The sequence below is a fragment of the Oncorhynchus mykiss genome, chromosome 15, assembly GCF_013265735.2.
Source record: "Oncorhynchus mykiss isolate Arlee chromosome 15, USDA_OmykA_1.1, whole genome shotgun sequence".
Lineage (NCBI taxonomy): Eukaryota > Metazoa > Chordata > Actinopteri > Salmoniformes > Salmonidae > Oncorhynchus > Oncorhynchus mykiss.
The window spans coordinates 28298618-28316703 of NC_048579.1; the positions used below are offsets into that span (position 1 = coordinate 28298618).

An 18086-nucleotide genomic window follows, 5' to 3' on the forward strand; every position below is an offset into this window, starting at 1 on the left:
GGGGATATTTGGGAAAGAGAGGTCAGGGTATTTTCTGCATAGATTTTTTTTTTGCTGTGTCCAAACAAAAAAAAATAAAAAATACATTATTTAGAAAATTATTTTCAGGATGTAAAAACAGGTGGGCCTCTAATATTTCCAGACCAAAACCCTTGCGGTGATAGGTAGGTAGGGATGCAAAAGTCTGATCATTTAGCAAAACATTTAAGATTCCTAGAATTGGGAGGGAATACGCAGGAAATACAGAATCCTTCAACCAGGATTCCTGAAAAATTTTGGGAAATTTGGGAAAGTTAACGGAGCTAAACCCACCCATATTACATTTTTAGCAGAAGTTCTTATCCAGAGCAACTAGTGTCAAGTACCTTGCTCAAGTGCACATCGACAGAGTTTTCAGCTAGCCGGCTTGGGAATTCAAACCAGTGACCTTTCAGTTCCTGGTCCAACGCTTTTAACCGCTAGGCTACGTGCTGCCTGCCCAGAATCTTTCTTACACCTTCCTGCTATATTCTGCATCATCTCTGGCAGATGGAAGGATGCTGAAAAACTTTGTCTAGGTCTGTAATGGAACCCTGTCATTCTAAACTGCCATTTGTTTTTTCGCTCTATCACATCCATTACTGACGTGTAATTAGGGCCCTTTCATGTTGCCGTGTGGAAGTGCTGCTGCCTGACACAGATCCAGGTATTAAGAAGTACTTCTGAGAGAGCAATTGAGAGTGAATGGGGGGAGGACGACCATCCCAGTTCATCATCCCCGGGCTGCATCTCAAATGGCACCCGATTCCCTATTTAGTGCACTGCTTTTAACCAGGGATCTGGTCAAAAGTAGTGAACTAAATAGGTAATAGGGTGTCATTTGGGACACAGTCAGGAGGAGTACCACCCCTACTGTGCCCTTACTGCTACCGCTCGCCTCAGTCACTATGGCAACACAGTTTTAGATATTCCTCTGCATAGCGGAGGAGAGATGGCCTTGATACAGTACAGAGAGTAATGTAACGTAACAGTGTGGGAGGATTGACCCAGCATCAGGTAATGGATTTGGTGATGATGCTATCTTTTATAGGATCCTTTGAAAATTCATATAGCTACTTCACTGGTTGCATTATTGATGGACATATATGTTTTTTAGCCTTTACATACAACATTTAACATTTTATTCCTTTACTGAAACAGACCATTATCCCTCTGTCTGTGTCCCAAGTGGCATCCTATTTCCTACATAGTGCATTTCTTTTGAACAGTGACCTATGGGGGCGTCCACACAGGCAGCCCAATTATGATGTTTTTTCCACTAATTGTCTTTTGACCAATCACATCAGTTCTTTTCACATCAGATGTTTTTCAGAAAAATAATCTGAATCGGGCTGCCTGTGTAAACGCAGCCTAAGACTGCAAGCAGGTAATCATCTGGCCCAGTTTGCTTTCATTAACCATATCATGGTGTTAGTCTACATACAGCACATTGTTGTTTTGTGCATACAAGCACACAATAATAAGTATGTTGAATATTTACAGTGATCTTGCTGAAGCAAGCACACTAATACAGTACCAGTCAAACGTTTGCACACACCTACTCATTCAAGTGTTTTTCTTATTTTTACTATTTTCCACATTGTAGAATAATAGTGAAGACATCAAAACTATGAAATAACACATATAGAATCATGTAGTAACCAAAAGAGTGTTAAACAAATCAAAATATATTTTAGATTTTAGATTCTTCAAAGTAGCCACAAATTCCCTTGATGACAGCTTTGCACAGTCTTGGCATTCTCTCAACCAGTTTCATGAGGAATGCTTTTTCAACAGTCTTGAAGGAGTTCCCACATATGCTGAGCACTTGTTGGCTGCTTTTCCTTCACCCTGCAGTCCAACTTATCCCAAACCATCTAATTTAGGTTGAGGTAGGGTGATTGTGGAGGCCAGGTCATCTGATGCAGCACTCCATCACTCTCCTTGGTCAAATAGCCCTTACACAGCCTGGAGGTGTGTTTTGGGTCATTGTCCTGTTGAAAAACAAATGATAGTCCCACTAAATGCAAACCAGATTGGATGGCGTATCGCTGCAGAATTCTGTGGTTGGTTAAGTGTTAAGGCTGGTTAAGTTTGCCTTGCATTCTAAGTAAATCACTGACAGTGTCACCAGCAAAGCACCATCACACCTCCTTCAAGGTTGGAACCACACATGCGGAGATCATCCGTTCACATACTCTACGTCTCCAAAGACACGGCAGTTGGAACTAAAAATCTCAAATTTGGACTCTCAGACCAAAGGACAGATTTCTATAGGTCTAATGTCCATTGCTTGTGTTTCAAGGCCCAAGCAATTCTCTTCTTATTGTTGTGTCCTTTAGTAGTGGTTTCTTTGCAGCAATTCGACCATGAAGGCCTGATTCACCCAGTCTCCTCTGAACAGTTAATGTTGAGATGTGTCTGTTTCTTGAACTCTGTGAAGCATTTATTTGGGCTGCAATCTGAGGTGCATTTATGAGAGTGGTCCTCATGAGAGCCAGTTTCATCATAGCGCTTGATGGTTTTTGCGACTGCACTTGAAGAAACTTTAAAAGTTCTTCAAATTTTCCTTTAAGACATGACTGACCTTCATGTCTTAAAGTAATGATGGACTCATTTTTCTTAGCCCTATTTGGTTTTAGACATCTCAAATAAGCAATCTTCTGTATACCATCCCTACCTTGTCACAACACAACTGATTGGCGCGTTAAGAAGGAAAGAAATTCCACAAATTAACTTTTAACAAGGCACACCTGTTAATTGAAATGCATTCCAGGTGACTACCTCATGAAGCTGGTTAAGAGAATGCCAAGTGTGTGCAAATCTGTCATCAAGAAAAGGGTGGCTACTTTGAAGAATCTCAAATATAAAATATATGTTTACTACATGATTCCATGTGTTATTTCATATTTTTGAAGTCTTCACTATTATTCTATAATGTAGAAAATAGTTACAAATAAATACAAACCCTTGAATGAGTAGGTGTGTCTAAACTTTTGACTGGTACTGAACATTGTGAGTGAACTGTTTATACACTGAACAAAAATATAAACGTGTTGGTCCCATGTTTCATGAGCTGAAATAAAACATCCCAGAAATGTTCCGTATGCACAAAAAGTATATTTAACTGAATATTATTTTTTGGTTTACATCCCTGTTAGTGAGCATTTCTCCTTTGCCAAGATAATTCATCCACCTGACAGGTGTGGCATATCAAGAAGCTGATTAAACATCATGATTATTACACAGGTGCACCTTGTGCTGGGGACAATAAAAGGCCACTCTAAAATGTGCAGTTTTGTCACACAACACAATGCCACAAATGTCTTAAGTTTTGAAGGAGTGTGCAATTGGCATGCTGACTGCAGGATTGTCCACCTTAGCTGTTGCTAGAGAATTGAGTATTCATTTCTCTACCACAAGACGCCTCCAACATCGTTTTAGAGAATTTGACAGTGCATCCAACTGGTCTCACAAACGCAGACCACGTGTTTGGCGTTGTGTGGGCGAGCGGTTTTCGGATGTGAACAGAGTGCCCCATGGTGGCGGTGGAGGTTATGGTATGGGTAGCCATAAGCTACAGACAGCAAACACAATTGTATTTTATCAATGGCGATTTGAATGCCCAGAAATACTGTGACGAGATCCTGAGGCCCATTGTCATGCCATTCATCCGCCGCCATCACCTCATGTTTCAAATCAAATGTTATTTGTCACATGCGCCGAATACAATACCGTGAAATGCTTACTTACAAGCCCTTAACCAACAATGCAGTTCAAGAAATAGAGTTAAAAAACATTTACTAAATTAAGTCAAAAAAATCTAATCAATCAAAAAGTAACACAATAAATGTACATAACAATAGGAGGCTATATACAGGGGATACCTGTACTGAGTCAATGTGCGGGGGGTACAGGTTAGTCAAGGCAATTTGTAAAGTGGCTATGCATAGATAATAAACAGCGAGTAGCAGCAGTGTAGTTCAGCATGATAATGCACAGCCCCATGTCGCAAGGATCTATACACAATTCCTGGAAGCTGAAAATGTACCAGTTCTTCCATGGCCTGCATACTCAACAGACATGTCACCCATTGAGCAAGTTTGGGATGCTTTGGATCGCCATGTACGACAGTGTGTTCCAGTTTCACAGCACTGAAGAGGAGTGGGACAACATTCCACAGACCACAATCAACAGCCTGATCAGATGTGTCACGAATGGTGGTCACACAAGATTAATTTGTTTCAATTTACTGATTTCCTTATATGAACTCTAACTCAGTAAAATCTTTGAAATTGAGTTGGGAGGGGGAGTGCCCCCCCCCATCCGTGGGCAAAACTGATCCTAAATCAGCACTCCTAGTCTGAGACGCTTGATACATATGGCCCCAGAGTTCCTCCATAAATGGATGCCTGACCTGTCCTTTCCCTCTGCAGATTGACATTGAGATCAATGGAGAACCAGTGGAGTTGCACATGAAGCTGGGGGACAACGGAGAGGCCTTCTTTGTTCAGGAAACCGAGCAGCATAATGTGAGATTTTTTTTATCGGTTTCATGACAACCACTGTTGACACAGCTTATTACTGACTGTGTATGTGTCCCAAATGGCTCCCTATTGCCTAAAACGTGCACTTCTTTTGAGCAAAAAGTAGTGCACCATGTAGGGGATAGGGTGCCATTGGGGACGTAGTCTATAACGTGATCTTGTTGTGACTCGTCGTCTCTTTGTCACCCCGACCCAGGAGATAATCCCTGCCCACCTTGTGACATCGCCCATCCCCACAGAGGAGGCTCTGGGGAGGGGCAGAGAGTCCAGAGCTGGGGAGTCGGGCCTGGAGGGTGGGCTGCAGCCGCCCCAGGGGGACTCACAAAATCCAGCCTCCTCCTCCACCCCCCTCCTTCCCCCCAGCACCACAGCAGGGAAGAAGAAGAAGAGACGTAGGAAGAAGCACAAAGCAGACCCCCGGAAGGAGGAGCAACAGGCCTCCACTGCTGGTGGTGAGGAGGTCTGTGAACTGAGCTCAGACGAGGAGCACGGTACACAAAACAACGGCAGGTAAATGGACAGAGGAGTAGGGTGAAGAGGAGGGGGCTAACAGGAGCTCAATGACTCCATAGGTACACTCAGGTTGGGTCTGGGTGGGTCTGTTCAGCACAGTGTGTGTAGAGGATAGGGAGTGTTAACACTGTGGTCAATGGGGGATATTCTTCATTCCCTCAGGGCCCCCTTGTTCTCTACAGTGAAGGACACAGTGGAACACAGGCAGCACCCCAACCTCCACTCATTGGACAGCTACCCCTTCTCTGATGGAGACTGGTCTCCCGGCGACAGCCACAGGTATGACCCCCTCACTCAGTCACTCAGTCAATAACTTCCTATTCAAATATTTACACAGATCATGCAAACAGTCAGGATCATTAGGAAGATTTTTTATTTCCTTAGGACTTAACAAAAAAGAAAATGTAGTTAATCTAGCACACCTGATTCTAATAATTAGCTGGTTAATAAGCTGAATCGATTGAAAACTTACAGGAGGGTAATTCTCCAGGAACACGGTTGGAGTGCACTGATCTAAGGCATGTTATAGAGCAGTACACTGGACAGCCGTTAATGAGCCTTTTATTTGGAAGGTTATGTCCCTGACGTCGGCTCAAGCTTCAGTTATCTTAAAAGGCGCAAAGTCAGATGTCCAGTGTATTGCTCTATAACACGCCTTGGATTGAACCTCATTTTAGGTAGATATTCATTAAAATGGTAGCAGAACATTGATTGAATAGCCCTGTGGAGCTGTGAGTACATGCTGTGTATGTGTTGTGCTGTTTTCTCGATTGTAACAGATCCCCAAGATCCCTGTCGGAGCCCATGTCTCCAAAGAGCGACTCAGAGTTGATGGTGAAGTTATCAGAGAGCATGCTCAGAGCAGAGTCACACATGCAGTGGTCCTGGGGTGAGTTCCCAGAATCCACCAGGGTAAGACCTAGATCTTGTGTTTCAAATGGCACTACATTCCCTATATAGAGATGGAAATATGCCAAACTGATTTCATATTGACTCTTGTCCAGGTCAGTAAGAAAGAGCCCTCGGAGCTGCCTAAGACGATGACTATCACCCCGTCAGAGAGCACACATTTCAGGGTCATCCTCAGCTCAGAGGCCGTGGAGGCTGGGGGCCTGCACACCTCTCTGGACCCAGGGTGTGGACCTGCCATCGTCAAACCAGAGCCCCGGACCCCCAAACAAAATACCCTCCTCAGCTCAAAACACCACCCACCCGACCCTCTATCTGAACCCCATCATCCCCCCAAACCTATTCATGACCATTGCCCACCCCAACCTGAACCGTGTCCCCTCAAACCAGAACCAGGTGCTCTAACGTTGGAGCCCAGTCCAGACCTCTGTATCCCGTCCAAGCCTGAACGGAGGGGCCCTTGGACTTCCACTCCTCCCAGTGTGCTTGATTCCAGCCAGAGGGACAGTGGCTCTACTGCCGGTGGGGCCAGTTGCATGGCCGGGGACCTGGGGTCCATCGGCTCCAAGACTGACTCCCCCTCCAAGAGGAGAGGTACTAATTGTGCTTTAAATAGCAACCGAAAGTATTTAAAAAACCAAATTGAAAGTATGCATAGACGGTTTATATAAATAGCTTATTGATCAAGTATAACACATGACTTAGGCCATTTATAAGGATTTTGGCTTACGGCAGCACAATGTGCCGGATGATGGCATTCCATAGCCCTCTGTTGTTAATGACTGCTAGTATGAACATATGCTTTACATTACTTTTATGTCCTCCCATTTGATGTTTTATGTCCCCTATATGATGTTTTATGTCCCTTATTTTAAGTACCTCATAGCTCTATCACTACAGAATGGTCTGATGGCAACAGAAAGAAAATGGCTTGGTCATGAGTAAGGCCTCAGACACACCAATAGCGTGTGCTGGCCGGGTCATTCCTACCAGACCTCATAACATTTGGGGGGAAAAGTATATCAGAAAATATATAATATATCAGAAAAAAGTTTTAGGGCAACATATTTTAGGTGCATTTTCCAACCTGTCAGGTACATAATACATAATCCTAACAGGGTAGAACATAAACCTAAATTAGCCATAGCTCTGTGAGTGATCAAGATTGAGCTACCATAATGGTGAGCAGGATTTCAACATCTCTATCAAACATATTTTTTAAAAATATATATAAATTTAGTTAATTTTCTCTATAATTTTGCCTGACAGGGTGAAAATTTACGAGTGGGACATAGACTAACAACATGAAACATGGACAAATGGATAAAACTGAGTGTTTGTATTTATTTAGCCTTGCACCATTGTTTTCCCACCAAAGAAATTATGACTCTTCCTGAATGTGGTGTCATTGTAGGAAGGGGTTGTTTTCTTAAAGAAGAATTACAATAAACTAACAGGGTGGAAAGTGATATCAGGGACAAACAGAAAATCTAACAGAAAATGCAAACATCATGGAAAGAAAACATTGATGAGAGTGAATTTAACTAGGTCTATAAAACAGTGATGAAAGATTAAGTATTTTATCATTTATAATTTTATGGCTTATATTTCTTGTGGAAGTTGATGAATAATAACCGGGAACATGGCAAAAACGCCTACATTCGCTGAAAAAAAGTGTTACAAATTTATACAATTCCCTTTCAAGATCCATATTTTGTTATTTTTAAGGTAAAGCCTTTTGGAATCCACATTTTACACTAAATAATAAATTATATTTCCTGGGGACAGAAAAGACACATAGTAGGAATGACCCAGCCAAGAGTACTTAGAACCTCTGTTCAGAGTGCCTGCCTAAATGTGCGAGTGTGCACCAATTTTACATGTAGAATTGTGTGATAATGTCGTCAGTCAAAGCTCTACAGCTGGTGGTCCCTAAAACACCGCGCTTAACGATCAGCAGACCCAAATTTTATCCACATTCGGTGCTATGTGCGCGAGCCTTATGGGTTCAGACAGTGTTATTGACTACACCCGGAATTGGGCTGTGAATGGTTTAAGTGAATTCTGGTTATTCGTCTGTGTGTGACGAAGGTGTGAGGAAGAGGAGTCAGCACCAGGGGCCTGAGGATATCTACCTGGACGACCTGAACGCTATGGAGCCTGACGTCGTCGCGCGCTACTTAGCTCCCAAGAGGTACCTCATCATGCCTTTCATCCCATGTATTGAGGCCCTATTCCCTTTATAGGCACCGTATTCCCTTTATAACGCACTACTTTTGACCAGGGCCCATAGAGTTGTGTTGCAGTGACTGACCAGTCTGTGGTTGTATGTGTGTGTGTGTGTGTTGCAGTGAGTCCGAGACCATCCCTAAGCACTGGGTGGAGGTTGGCCGGTGCGATGGGTCCCAGTCTCCCCAGTCTGTGGGCAGTGCAGCGGCCGACAGCGGGACAGAGTGTCTGTCTGACTCGGCTGGGGATCTACCAGACATCACCCTGTCTCTCTGTGGAGGGGTCGGAGAGAACTCTGAAATCTCCAAAGGTAAGGTGTCCCACTGTATGTAAGTGTTATGTTATAGTGACTAGGGCTGTGCCCTAAATTGCACCCTATGTCCTATATAGTGCGCTACTTTTGACCAGGCACTGTAGGGAATAGGGTGCCATTTGGGACACAACATAGGGCTTCAATGTGATAAGTATGAAAATAACTAACTAGTACACTGTTACTCACAATGCCACAAATAATAATGTGTTATATTATATTATATGACAATAGATATGCTATAATGATGAGCAGATTAGGATACCTTGAAGATGCAAATGATATGATACTTTTATTGCAGAGAAATTCATGGAGCACATCATCACATATCACGAATTTGCTGAAAATCCAGCAATCATTGACAATCCCAATTTGGTGGTTAGAATTTCAAACCGGTGAGTCGTTCAGCCGTCCTACTCATACTAATTCATATTCCTGCATCATACTAATTCTTAGACTGACATTTTGAACAGAAGATCACAATTTGTAGATTTCCTTGAACTAATCACAATAATATTATTACACAGTTCCTTCAGAAAATATTCACACCCCTTGACTTTTTCCAAATTTAAAGCCTGAATTTAAAATTGATTAAATTGAGATTTTGCGTCACTTGCCAAAACACAATACCCCATAATGTCAAAGTGGAATTATGTTTTTGCAAATTAATTAAAAATGTATAACTGAAATGTCTAGCATATCAACCACTTTGTTATGGCAAGCCTAAATAAATTCAGGAGTAAAAATGTGCTTAACAAGTCACATAATCAAATCAAATCAAATGTATTTATATAGCCCTTCTTACATCAGCTGATATATCAAAGTGCTGTACAGAAACCCAGCCTAAAACCCCAAACGGCAAGCAATGCAGGTGTAGAAGCACAGTGGCTAAGAAAAACTCCCTAGAAAGGCTAAAACCTAGGAAGAAACCTAGAGAGGAACCAGGCTATGAGGGGTAGCCAGTTCTCTTCTGGCTTTGTCGGGTGGAGATTATAACAGAACATGGCCAAGATGTTCAAATGTTCATAAATGACCAGCATGGTCAAATAATAGTAATCACAGTGAACAGGTCAGGGTTCCATAGCCGCAGGCAGAACAGTTGAAACTAGAGCAGCAGCACGGCCAGGTGGACTGGGGACAACAAGGAGTCATCATGCCAGGTAGTCCTGAGGCATGGTCCTAGGGCTCAGGTCCTCCGAGAATAAGTTGCGGGGACTCGCTCTGTGTGCAATAACATTGTTTAACATGATTTTTGAATGACTACCTTATCGCTGCACCCCACACATAAAATTATCTGTAAGGTCCCTCAGTCAAGCAGTGAATTTCAAACACAGATTCAAGCACAAAGACCAGGGAGGTTTTCCAATGCCTCACAAAGAAGGCCAACTATTGGTAGATGGGTAAAAATATAGAAAAGCAAACATTGAATATCCCTTTGAGCACGGTGAAGTTATTAATTACACTTTGGATATTGTATTAATACATACAAATGATTGTCATTTAGCAGACATACAAATGATTGTCATTTAGCAGATGCTCTTATCCAGAACGACTCACAGTAGTGAGTGCATACATTGTCATACTTCTTTTTACTGGCCCCATGTGGGAATTAAACCCACAACCCTGGCGTTCTAAGCACCACGCTCTACCAACTGAGCCACAACCAGTCACTACAATACACCCAGTCACTACAAACATACAGCCGTCCTTCCTAACTCAGTTGCCGGAGAGGAAGGACACCGCAGAGGAATTTCAACAGCAGGCCAATGGTGACTTTAAAACCGTTACATAGTTTAATAGCAGTGATATGAGAGAACTGAGGAGCAACAACATTGTGGTTACTCCACAATAGTAACCTAATTAACAGAGTGAAAAGAAGGAAGCCTGTACAGAATAAAATATTCCAAAACATGCATCCTGTTTGCAGTAAAGCACTAAAGTAAAACTGAAAAAAATGTGGCAAAGAAATTAGCTTTATGTCCTGAATACAAAGTGTTTGGGGCAAATCCAACACAACACATTACTGAGTACCATTCTTCATATTTTCAAGCATGGTAGTGGCTGCATCATGTTATGCGTATCGGCAAGGACTAGGGATTTTTTTAGGATAAAAAGAAACAGATTAGTGCCAAGCACAGGCAAAATCCTCGAGGACAACCTGCTTCAGTCTGCTTTCCAACGGACACTAGGAGGAAAATTCACCATTCAACAGGACAATAACCTAAAACACAAGGCCAAATATACATTGGAGTTGCTTACTAAAACGACGTTGAATGTTTCTGAGTGGCCTACTTACAGTTTTGACTTAAATCGGCTTGAAAATATATGGCAAGACTTGAAAATGACAGTCTAGCAATGATCAACAACCAACATGAAAGAGCTTGAAGAATCTTTCAAAGAATGTGTAAGTATTGTACAATCCAGATGTGCAAAGCTCTTAGAGACTTACTCAGAAAGACTCACAGCTATAATTGCTGCCAAAAGTGATTCTAACATGTATTGACTCAGGGGTGTGAATACTTATGTAAATGTCATATTTCTGTATCTCATTTTCAATACATTTGAAAAAAAAATCTAAAAACAGGTTTCCGCCTCTCGAGTGGCTCAGTCGTTTCCTCTGACACATTGGCGCCGCTGGCTTCCGGGTTAAGCGAGCAATGTGTCAAGAAGCAGTGCTGCTTGGCAGAGTCGTGTTTCGGAGGACGCATGGCTCTCGACCTTCGCCTCTCCTGAGTCTGTACAGGAGTTCCAGCGTTGGGACAAGACTGTAACTACCAATTGGATATCACTAAATTCGTGACAAAATTTAGTTAAAAATAAAAAACAATCTGCTTTGTCATAGGGTATTGTGTGTAGATTAATGAGAATTCAGGCTGTAACACAGCAAAATGTGGAATTAGTCAAGGGATATGAATACATTCTGAAGGCACTATATATATATATATATATATATATATATATATATATTATTTTTTATTATTATTTTTTACAGATATTACAACTGGACATTGGCAGCTCCATTGATACTAAGTATGCAAGCTTTCCAGAAGAACCTGCCCAAGGTAGATCACATGTTATGCATTATGAATGTATGTTAGAATTTCAACATTCTGTGCATGTACTCATAAATACTTCATGTGTATCTAAGGCCACAGAGGAGGCATGGGTGAAAGAGAAGATGCCTAAGAAGTCCGGCCGCTGGTGGTTCTGGAGGAAAAGCAGCGTCAAACAGGTAGGGACTGCATCCCAAATAGTACCCTATTCCTTATACAGTGTAATACTTAGGTCCAATAAGGCTGCGCACAAAAGTAGTGCACTATATAGGGCTCTCAAACTCAACTCCGGACCTCGAAGCCAGTTATACTGTGTTTTTTCATTGTTCCCCTCCAATCAGGGACTGATTTAGACCTAGGACACCAGGTGGCTACAGTTAATTATCAGGTACCCCTGATATAGGGAATAGGGTGCCATTTGGGACAAAGGGGTGTTTTTGCAGTACGCTTTAGGTCTACTGGTATTGATACTTTGTAGTACCCGTAATGAAATCAACCCTAGCTGAACTGCTTTCCTGATACTGTCATTTGTCACCTTAAACAGATGGTCCATGATTTTCACCATTTCCTTCCTCATGATTCTTTTTTTTGTGTGGGCAGAAAATAGTTCCCATGTGAATCCCATTGGATTTGCATTTCCGTTGTAAATTAGCCTAAGCAAATCAGAGTGAGGAGAACCAGGTGCTAATTGTACTGCATAATCTTAGGAATCATTTTTTCATTTCATAAATGGGCAGTAATTCCACTATTAATCAAGGAAAAACACTAGGCCATATACAGTCAGTGTTGACATGATGACGTTTCATTAACGGGCGATTAATGTTGTCTGCTCCGCTCTCCAGTCTTCAGAGGCCAAGATGGACAGACACGAGTCCCAACACAGAGACACAGAGAGCCCTGTCCTCGATCAACAGATTCCAGCAGTGCCACAGTGAGTCAGCTTAGCACCACCCTGTCTCACCCTGTCTGTCCCCCACCACCCCTCCCTGGCGTTATTTCACAAGGGGAAGCCCAATTATTCACACAGTGATGTCACCCGCCTCACCCATATTCATCATTACACCAACCAATGGGAAACTATATTAGCCCTGGAAAAACAGTGATTCATAGGAAATTCCCCTGAGAACATGCATGAGGGACCCCGTTTGGGAGTCTCATCTGTGTTTTTTCTTTCTGTAGTAAATGAAGCTTGGTGACAATTCAGTGTTGGTATACTGCCCTCTAGCGGCAGCATATACAAATGCTGGATGTTCATTTTAATAACTGATGTCTAGAGAAGCATCATTCCTCTCGTTATATTTTCAGAGTAACTACTCACTCCCCTAATCTTTACTCACATTAGTTTAATCTTATACTGTTTTTAGGAAGTCTGATGTTGACCTGAGGTTGTTGTTATTTGACATTCAGGCAGAAAGCAGTAGACGACTCCTCCAGCGATGAAGAATCGAAAGAGCTCAACACAGTGGCACCTACTGAGCACATGCACACAGAGCTACCTCCACCAACTGGCTCGCACTCCTACATGAAGTCTCTCCGCCTCTCGTCTGACCAGATAGTAAAGAGCTTCTAACTTATAAAGTGATATTATTTAAATCCTATAAAGTGATATTGGCACATAGAGTTGGATAGAGGGCACATCTTTGCATCCTTACCCTCATAGCTTCTGTGACAGAATGGGAAGCGCAATTGAGGGCTATTGAGGGCAAGTGCACCCTCTGTCCTACTGTTAGCGCCTGTCAGTGCCTAGAAGAGATTTTGGAAACCACTTCATGTCACTCTCTCAGGCACCACTTTATTTGTGTCTTCTCATAGGTCAGTCTGAAGCTGAGGGAGGGGCCTAATGACGTCACTTTTAGCATCACCACCCAGTACCAGGGGACGTGTCGCTGCGAGGGCACCATCTACCTGTGGAACTGGGATGACAAAGTCATCATCTCTGACATCGACGGCACCATCACCAAGTAAAGTGGCTTTCAATTCTGTTTAACTACATTACCCAGTCAGTCTCCTCAGTCTTAACTCCTAGGTTGCATCCCAAAAGTCATCCTTTTGGACCAGAACCCATATAGGGAATAGGGTGCCATTTGGGACGCAGTCAGATTCTTAGGAGACTCAACATCTGAAATGGGATTAAGATCCTCTCCTGATCTTTTAATTTCTCATCTTCTGTTCGATGTTGGAGGGCTCTCTGAAAATCAGATAATGGTCTTGTCCAAACACACGATTACACATAATTACACTTAAAGGTGAAATCTGGGATTCAAACAAAGCAGTTCTTCAAGAATCAATGGCTAGTTTACAAGTATAAAAATGTATATATCAATCCCACACTCTTAAATGTAAAGGTACAAGTTGGAACCAAATAGGGTTCTTGAGAGCGATGCCATAGGGGAACCATTTTAGGGCACCAGTTTATTTGTGTCTTCTCATAGGTCAAATTAAAGCTGACAGTATGCACTTTAACTGTATAGTCATTGCATGATTCAAATCAAATGTTTGGAGTATAGAGCCAAAAGAAGAAAAAATGCTTCACTGTCCTAATAATTACTAAGGGCTCTGTAAAAATTCCTTGATTTTTCTTTCGCGGTTGACTCTTCATTATCTGGATAGACACTTGTGGTTTCTAGCTAACGTTACATCAATCAAAACAGTGGAGCGTGTAGTGAAGCAAAACTTTAGTGGTCAAAATCATTCATCTTTGGGTGACTGGGGGGGAGCGAGTTTCACGTAACCATTTATAAACTGGTAATTAAAAAATATATATATATATTACAGACTAGCTAAAAAAAATAAGTCAAAATGTATTATTTGCTCCATGGCTCTGTGGACCCACGGCTGTTTGGCTGATCTCAGTCGTAAAGAGGAATAACTTTGCCGCTGTTTCTGATTAATAAACAATGCCATGCTGGTGGGTGCTAACATTCAAATAAAACCCAGCCCTGAAATAATTTTCATGTCATATCATAGGAAAAGACACCACATTCACACAGATTTGCATGAAGTGGGGAGGTTGGATTTGTCACTTCAAGCTCAGATATATCATACTTTGACTAAAAGGATGACCTATTGACTTAAATCTGTATGCAACATCATGGTTAAGCTCTGGCCATCGTCTTTCAGCTACAAAAAGTGGATTTCTACTGATTTCTACTGGTGTGGGTTTTTATGTCTCACCAAATGCTCCTTTTTCTTAGGTCTGATGTGTTTGGCCAAATTCTCCCTCAGCTCGGGAAAGACTGGACTCATCAAGGCATTGCTAAGCTGTACCACTCAGTGCATGAGTAAGTAAGCCCTAGCCCAGGGCCTGCGTATTTATCAAGCGTCTCAGAGTAAGAGTGCTGATCGAGGATCAGGTTCCCCCTGTCCATGTTATCTTATTCATTGCGACCTAAAATGCTAAACGGATCCTTGTCAGCACTCCTATTTAAGTTGCTTGATACATATGGCCCTAGAACTACCATTTATCACATCCACCACTTAGTCAATGCATGACTAATCACATTCCTGTTTCACATGAAATGGTGGATAGGAGACGATCTAGACGATAGGAGACGATCTAATGTTGCAGTTATACTTCAATGTGCATTTCTTCAGGAATGGCTACAAATTCCTGTACTGTTCGGCGCGGGCAATCGGCATGGCGGACATGACCAGAGGGTACTTGTACTGGGTGAACGACCGGGGAACCATCCTGCCTCGAGGACCCCTCATGCTGTCCCCTAGCAGCCTCTTTTCTGCATTTCACAGGTACAACTCACCCTTAACTTCTCAGTTGGTTCAGTCTGCTTGGATTTGTAATAGCATTGTAATATAGTTAGATTGCAATGCATTTTCTTTCCTCTTCTCCGCCTTTCAGAGTTAAAACTGATCTTTCAGTTCCTATTTGGTACAGTCTGCTTGGAATAGTAATAACGTTGTAATAGCATTATAATATAGTTACATTTCAAGGCTTTTTGATTCCTTTCTACTTAACCTTTTATCAGGGAGGTGATTGAAAAGAAGCCAGAGAAGTTCAAGATTGAATGCCTAACAGACATCAAGAACCTCTTCTACCCAAACACACATCCCTTCTACGCAGCCTTTGGAAACAGAGCAAATGTAAGCTTTGTTTTACCTTCTCATTGTGTACTTATTTTGGAATAGGATCAGAATTATGGTGATTGTTAAGACTACTCCTCTGTTTTTGGCTCAGGATGTGTTTGCCTACAAGCAAGTGGGTGTACCAGTGTGTCGGATATTCACAGTCAACCCCAAAGGGGAGCTCATCCTAGAGCAATCGAAAGGCAATAAGACTTCGTAAGTAGCGACTTCACAGGATTGTAATCATAATTACTCTTTTATCTCTCTGTATGTCAGGAGTGTGGGTTTCTTGGGGAGTATTTTGGCCGGATTCAATTGCCGACAAATGCCCCTTTTAAAGGCGTTCGTGGAGATCGCCTGATGTTCGCGGAGATCACATTCACGGTAAAATGCTGTGGATGTAGGCTCAAGCGTATATGACCTTCAAAGTCTAGTGCAGTGCGCTTGTCGACAACGTGCCTTTAATGAATCCCGACCTTGGTCAGTAAGTACAGTAACCGTTATCTAACCCCTTCCCTGTCTTTCACTGTAGCTACGGCCGACTGAGTGAATTGGTGGAGCACGTTTTCCCTTTATGCAGTAAGGAGCAGAGCGCCACCTTCAGTTTCCCAGAATTCAGTTCTTTCTGCTTCTGGAGACAGCCAATCGCTGAGGTCTGCCTTGAGGAGCTGCTCTGAAACAACCAATCGCTGATGTGCGTCTTGAGGAGCTGCTCTGATTTCTGATTGGACAGTTCCCACAGCTGTGGTATTATCAGGTATTAAGGCGATAACCAACAGACACTTCGGGTATGGTCGATGCACTTTGTGTCTTTTGGACGGGAAAGAAATCACTTGAAATCAACTGTATTTGTTGGAATCGATGTAAGCAATATTTTGTATTGCTTAATAATTGTATGGGTCTTCCCATGATGATTGCTTGTACTGCCTTAACTGATGACTATACTATGTGTCTACTGATGCTGAATTATATTCCATTGTTTAGTGCTCCACAGGTTTAATAGCGTTTCGTTGATATATCAGTAAGAACTGCGTCATGATCGATTTAGGCATACTTTCCAATACAGACTGTACAGCCATTTTACAGTACAATGTGAAGAGAAAGAAGACAGGCGTAGTCGTAAGGTTAGTTATTTGGCTTGAGTGATAACGCACTCCCTATGTTGGGGTGTCCCGCTGTTTGGGAAGGCCTTACAATATAGTGTATGCATGCTATGCTAAGTTTGAACTAAGGGCTCTCTTCAAGCCGTGTCGCGAAGGTTCAGTGTTACGGCGCGATTTGAAATTGAAAGGAAACCTTCCCGCGTTAGCGGAGACGACTGCATTCACGTTAAACGCCGCAAATGTCAGCCCAATTGGAAGTTACTTTTACCTTTATTTTGCGGAATCTGTAACGCTTCAGCGATACCGATTGAGTCGGTCGCTAATATGTTGCGCAGAGCTGCCAGTGGAACTGGCACCAGTCTTAGATACACGCATACTGTATGATAATAGATCGATTTAAGTGATCTGAGCAGGCGATGTTTTAGACATACATGCAGATGGCTGCAGTGAAGTTTAAGGCGATGGAAGGCCTTTCTAAAGTGTCGATGCTGCTGACACACAGGGCACACAACACTGGAGCCTTTGGATGGAGACAGACTAATATGCACTGAAAGCACAATTATATGTTTTAGCAGACGTTTTATGGGTTAACTTTGACAGTGTTTGTGTTATGAAATGAATGCTTCTTTATGGGATATATTTCTATTGTTATAACTTGGGTTTGTCTAGTATATTTTGAATTATTATACCATTGTATTTGATGACGTTCGGAGGTGTTGCAGAGTTCCTCAGTAACAAAGGCATTCTTTCTATGAAAGTGATATTTTGTGTGGAGAGTACACACATCTTAACACGCTGGTATTTGTTGTGTTTTTCAGTGTATCTATTAAGAGATTAATTTTACAGTTCACACACTCTCCAATCTTAAATGCCTTCACTGTTACTTGATTAAGTGTTATTTTTGAGTGTCACTATATACATTGAAGTGTATGTTTGGGATATGAATGTTTAGCAAAAAAAAGAAAAAAGATAAAATCTATGATTCCATGCAGATGTTTCCTATGCTTATTTCAGAAACTTGTTTTTGGGAAAGGAGGGTGTAACTTTTGGAACATCATGAACATCTTTTCACATGCCAACAATCTGTCTAAACGGAACTTACTGTTAAAAACAGTGTGATTTTTTTGCTGAGACCTTAATATATATTTTTATAATGGAGTGTTGCGCCACAAGTTGTTTTAGCACAAAACTATTTTCTAAAATACCTGCGATACCAATACAAATAAGTATAGTATATTACAGTGATACTTCCCCAGAGACAGATGAACTCGTGGATACCATTTTTATGTCTGTGTCCAGTATGAAGGAAGTTAAGATTTAGTGA

General features: G+C 42.0%; 1 protein-coding gene and 1 non-coding gene across 4 annotated transcripts in view; one reads left to right on the forward strand and one right to left on the reverse strand.

Annotated features, from left to right (window-relative positions):
- The window catches only part of LOC110489939 (phosphatidate phosphatase LPIN2), a 34499-nt gene extending 16746 nt beyond the window's left edge, over positions 1–17753 (forward strand). For all 3 annotated transcript variants that reach the window (XM_021562961.2, XM_021562960.2, XM_021562959.2), the window contains exons 3-20: positions 4455–4550; positions 4762–5075; positions 5241–5357; positions 5858–5990; positions 6083–6581; positions 8079–8181; positions 8339–8526; positions 8828–8921; positions 11519–11588; positions 11675–11758; positions 12422–12510; positions 12987–13134; positions 13392–13540; positions 14774–14860; positions 15174–15326; positions 15563–15677; positions 15772–15875; positions 16192–17753. In XM_021562961.2, the coding sequence (XP_021418636.1) occupies positions 4455–4550; positions 4762–5075; positions 5241–5357; positions 5858–5990; positions 6083–6581; positions 8079–8181; positions 8339–8526; positions 8828–8921; positions 11519–11588; positions 11675–11758; positions 12422–12510; positions 12987–13134; positions 13392–13540; positions 14774–14860; positions 15174–15326; positions 15563–15677; positions 15772–15875; positions 16192–16336 (2688 nt within the window). In that variant the 3' untranslated portion in view covers positions 16337–17753. The remainder of the gene's footprint in view (positions 1–4454; positions 4551–4761; positions 5076–5240; positions 5358–5857; positions 5991–6082; positions 6582–8078; positions 8182–8338; positions 8527–8827; positions 8922–11518; positions 11589–11674; positions 11759–12421; positions 12511–12986; positions 13135–13391; positions 13541–14773; positions 14861–15173; positions 15327–15562; positions 15678–15771; positions 15876–16191) is intronic.
- trnal-uag lies at positions 10117–10194 on the reverse strand. The gene has a single exon. It is a non-coding gene; the product is annotated as a tRNA-Leu (tRNA).
- Positions 17754–18086: the final 333 nt, after the last annotated feature.